Raw genomic sequence first — 4,810 nt, 5'->3', positions numbered from 1 at the left:
ACCTTGTCTTCGTTTCAATCATAATGTCATAAATCGTATGTTAAATTAAAATAATAGATGAAATAATTATTTAAATACAAAGGACAATAAATTGAAAAGAAAAAGTTGCTTAAAGGCGATAAGGTGAAGAGTCAAAGAGAAGAGAAATTAATTAGCCGCCAATCTTAAAAACTTACTAATTACTCCTAATAATTACGATGTACTTAATATTCCCATATTTGTATCCACCCCACTAATTACAAATTTCACACCTCAATTACACATTTCCCACTAAAACCAAAATTTTAAATATCAATAAAAATAAATTAATTGTAAAAAATATTAATATATTATTGAGTTATTTCATGTTTAATTTTTTTTTTTAAGCATAAAAATGGATGGTATCATGGAATCCACTTATTACATATATTATATTTTTGGTTATTCATTCGCAAGATTTTTTATTTTTTTTTTATGTAGATTTTTTTTATTTGATTCTTCCTTTCATTTTGTAATTTCTATATTTCTAGTCCAGAAATTCATATTTCTTTTTTATTTGAATTTTTAAATTACTGTACCTCAAAATTATAATTGCTCTCCAAATTTTATACTCATGTCAATACTCTTTTCTACAGTAGCTTCTTTCAATTTTGTAAGAATTAATGTTTACATCTATTAGAAGATTGTTTTTTCAATAAAAAAAAAAATTCATATACAATTTGATTCTTCATTCAGGATTGGATATATATTATCCACTTTGGTGCTTTTTTGTGTCTTTACTTGAAATATTGTGTGTTTCAATAAATTGTGTGTGAATATGGTTTACATATTTGTGATTATGTGAACTACAAATAAAAAGATAAAAAGCTGTGTGAAGTTGACAAAAAATACTGTATAAAAAGAAGTGTTTTTGTAATCAAAATATTATATTTCATTTTATTTAACATTTTCACATTATATTCAGAATTCCATAAAAAGTTATATTCATATATTTATTATTTTTAATAATTTTAATTTTTAATTACCTCAACAACTTTAAAAAAGGTATTAATACTTCAAAAATATTACGCATATCATTTATCCAATACATAAAACGTGCGAAGCACGTGCTTGGTACTAGTTGAGGCCCTATTTGACAACCATTATAATGAGAAATTCGGATAAAATGTATTTTAAAATAGTAGTTTTTGAAAGAATATGTGGTTAAAAATAAGGAAAATTTTTTTTATTTACGTGTAATATTATTTTATTGAAAAATATGTAGTTGAAAAGAAGAGAGAAAAAATTTATTGAAATTTTAAAGTGAATCAAATAAGGGTTGAATGAAATGGGACTTGTTTGTAGGTTTTGAAATAATTTGAAACTTTGATTGCAGTCATTTCTTTACTTTCATTTTTTCTTTTTGTTTATTTAATCTAATGGAGGAAATGAACGACATAGAAGGTTAGTGAAATGTTTGTTGATTATGAGTGTGAAATGTCAAAATTGAAACGATAAAGATGATTTGCGTAAAAATATGCGAACAATAGAGACGATTCGTGTCAATCAACGTATATCTTATTGTGATTATGATTTTGTGCTGAAAATTTCCAAATACTCCATCCGTCACCATTATATAGGCCGAGTTTCCTTTTTTTCTTGTCCAAAATATATAGGTTTGTCCTAATTTAGAATATTTTGTTTTATACTTTTATTCAATTTTCCCAACTTAAGGCCTCGTTTGTTTCTCATTTATCTAAAAATGAGAATAAAAAATATAGTCATCACGGATCTCACACAAGATATAGAAATTTAAATATGGTGGCTTGATATGATGGATAACGGTCAGATTTTCATTTTAATGGGAAACAAACAGGGGCTAAATATGTCAACTTCTTAAAATCATTCAAATATACACATCTCCCACTTCTTGAAAACATGAAACAATTTTCATTTATTCTTATTCAAATTAAATTATTCAAATTCTTTACTAATTTCAATAGTAATTTACTACCATATACTAAAAATTAAATAGGAATAAACTAGAAAAAATTTTAACAAAAATTAACTTTTCAATGATATTAAAAAAAATTATTAATCATGTGAAAAATGAAACTAGTTTATATAATTGGGACAAGATAATAATACAAATGGACTTTTGTACATCGCAATTCGAATTGGATTGACTCTGTCCTCACTCACTACACCGACGCGCCTTGATCAATGGAAGTCTTCATGTCGGCTTCTTTACCACAAGAATTATGCCGGAGATACAGGGCCATGTAGGCCCCCTGCCTGAGAAGAATTATTGTTACCACAAAGTTGAGGAGGATTATTTGTGATCATTAGACTCATCAACGAGAAATAATAATAAAAAACAGAGAAAAGAGAAAACGATAGCGTGAAAAGTTTTGTGCCTGAATTTCCCAAATACTAGAAATTGATTTTTTCTCTTAACATCTCAACTCGGACTGAGTTGACTCCCTTCCAACTCGCTAGAGCCTACTCGTCTTGATCGACCCCATCTTCTTGGCCATTTCTCTGAGCACAAACTTTTGAATTTTTCCAGTGGACGTCCTGGGAAGCTCATCCTTGAAAACCACCGTCTTTGGCACCATATACCGCGGCAATTTTTCCCTGCAAAACACCATCACGTCTTTTTCCGTCAGATTTTCCTTCGCCCCAATTTTCAAGCTGACAAAAGCGCACGGCGTTTCACCCCAGAATTCGTCCGGCCGCGCCACCACCGCGGCCTCGTTGATCGCCGGGTGCATGTACAAAACAGATTCAACTTCCACACTGCTCAAATTCTCCCCACCACTAATAATCACATCCTTTGATCTGTCCTTGATTTCCAGGTACCCATCAGGGTGCATAACACCAACATCGCCTGTGTAAAACCATCCATTCTTCATGCATTTTGAGGTGGCTTGAGGGTCTTTGAGGTATCCCAGTATTACAGAACCTCCTCTCAGTACAATTTCACCCAGTGTTTTCCCATCCCGATTGACACTCTTTTCTGATTCAGGGTCTATCACATCAACTTCAGCCATTCCAGGAGTCTTAACTCCCTGTCTGGCCTTGAGCCTGGCCCGTTCAGTTGCAGGCAATTTGTTCCACTTCTGCTTCCACGAGCAACAGATAACCAGACCTCCAGTTTCCGTCAATCCATACCCATGAGTCACAATAAACCCCAACGATTCAGTTCGGAACAGCACAGCCGCTGCCGGCGGCGCTCCGGCTGTTATTACGTGAACTGGGCTTTCTAGCGCTATACTTCCGTCTGGAACATTTGATAGCATGTTAAGCACCACGGGTGCACCACACATGTGGGTCACTTTATGATTACGTATCAAGGTGTAGATGACAGTCGTATCAAATTTCCGGAGGCAGACGTTGGTGGCGCCCACCGCTGCCATCCCCCATGTGAAGCTCCAGCCATTGGCGTGAAACATGGGCAGAGTCCACAAGTATACCGGCTCCTTTGGCACTGACCACTCGTGTAACGAATCCATCGAAACAATGAATGTCCCACGGTGGCTATGGACTACTCCTTTTGGCGAAGAGGTTGTTCCGGAGGTGTAATTCAGCGTTAAAGGATCAAATTCACTTTCAGGGCGTACCCAATTGAATTTCGAATCACCATCTTGGACCATGCCCTCATAATTCCTATAGAACTCAGGGGATTCAAATCCATCATCAGTGATAAAAACAAGAAGAGGACGTTGAGAATTCGATGGGAATAAAGACAAGGCCTCAACAACCAAAGATTCTGATTGACAATCAACAAACACAAGCTTCGATTCGGCATGGCGGAGGATGACGGAGATGGTGCGTGCATCGAGGCGGAGATTGATGGTATTAAGAACCGCGCCTGCCATAGGTATGGCGAAATGAAGCTCGTACATGGCGGGGACATTTGGCGCCAACACAGAAACCACCTGGCCTCTCTTGATTCCCAACGATACAATTGAAGATGCCAACTTCAGGCACCTGACATAAGTTTCCGACCAAGTATAGGTGGCGGAATTATAAAGAATTGATGGGCAATCGGCATAGACAGTGGCTGCTCTCTCCAGGAATCCGATGGGTGTGAGTGGACTTGAATTGGGAGAACTTGGCTTCAATTGGTCCATGATTTAAACAGTGAAATGGGATGGCAATTGAATTTTGTTTGGAAACAAGAATGCATTTATAATGCTATAAGACACATGGACGTTAATCGACGGACGCGAGAACGTCATCAGGCTTTCGTAATCAATTGAATAGTTGGGTGCGTATGCAAGCACATTTCTCATCTCCAACGTTGCGATTTGCTATCCAACTTACTGTCTATCCAATAATTTTACGCAATTTTTAAATATAATTAATAGTGAAAAAAAGTTTGACATGTTAATTTAAAATGATGTGTTAATAAATTCTTAAGCATATAGCAAATAGATAGCTAACAGTATGACAGCAGATCTCAACTCACCTCCCTTATAGTCTCGTCATATCTCTTTTTAGTTTAATCATGATAATTACTTGAAAAGTTTCCATCATTTTTAACTATTATATTAGTCGCTAAAATATTAAATCGTTGCTTTCACAAAATAATAAAAATAAATAATTAAACATTGAATTACGGAAAATTTTTTACATGAAAAATTTTATATGTGTGTGACAAATGTGCAAATGAATTCGATGTAGATGTTTAAATTTTTAGATTGGTACATGCAACGAGCGAAAAAGTATCTTCATTCTTAAATGAGTAATTATAACATATATTTATAATAGCAGAAAGGTCGTTCCTAATAAAGTTCTGTTTTAAATGTGATTCCTAATTTGTTAGGTTGTCTATACTCTATAGATA

General features: G+C 34.4%; 1 protein-coding gene across 1 annotated transcript; it reads right to left on the bottom strand.

Moving 5' to 3' along the window:
• Positions 1 to 2,052: 2,052 nt before the first annotated feature.
• LOC111401224 (probable acyl-activating enzyme 5, peroxisomal) lies at positions 2,053 to 4,240 on the bottom strand. Its single transcript, XM_023028866.1, has one exon. The coding sequence runs from the start codon at positions 4,092 to 4,094 to the stop codon at positions 2,454 to 2,456; it is 1,641 nt and encodes a 546-aa protein (XP_022884634.1). The 5' UTR covers positions 4,095 to 4,240; the 3' UTR covers positions 2,053 to 2,453.
• Positions 4,241 to 4,810: the final 570 nt, after the last annotated feature.

The sequence above is a fragment of the Olea europaea genome, chromosome 10 (assembly GCF_002742605.1).
Source record: "Olea europaea var. sylvestris chromosome 10, O_europaea_v1, whole genome shotgun sequence".
Taxonomy (NCBI): domain Eukaryota; kingdom Viridiplantae; phylum Streptophyta; class Magnoliopsida; order Lamiales; family Oleaceae; genus Olea; species Olea europaea.
Note: the sequence above shows the minus strand (reverse complement) of the source record. Positions and strands in the feature narration are given on the sequence as shown.

What these genes read in the sequence shown, in the direction of transcription:
- LOC111401224 (XM_023028866.1), bottom strand. Translation starts at nt 4,094, where the DNA reads ATGGACCAATTGAAGCCAAGTTCTCCCAATTCAAGTCCACTCACACCC.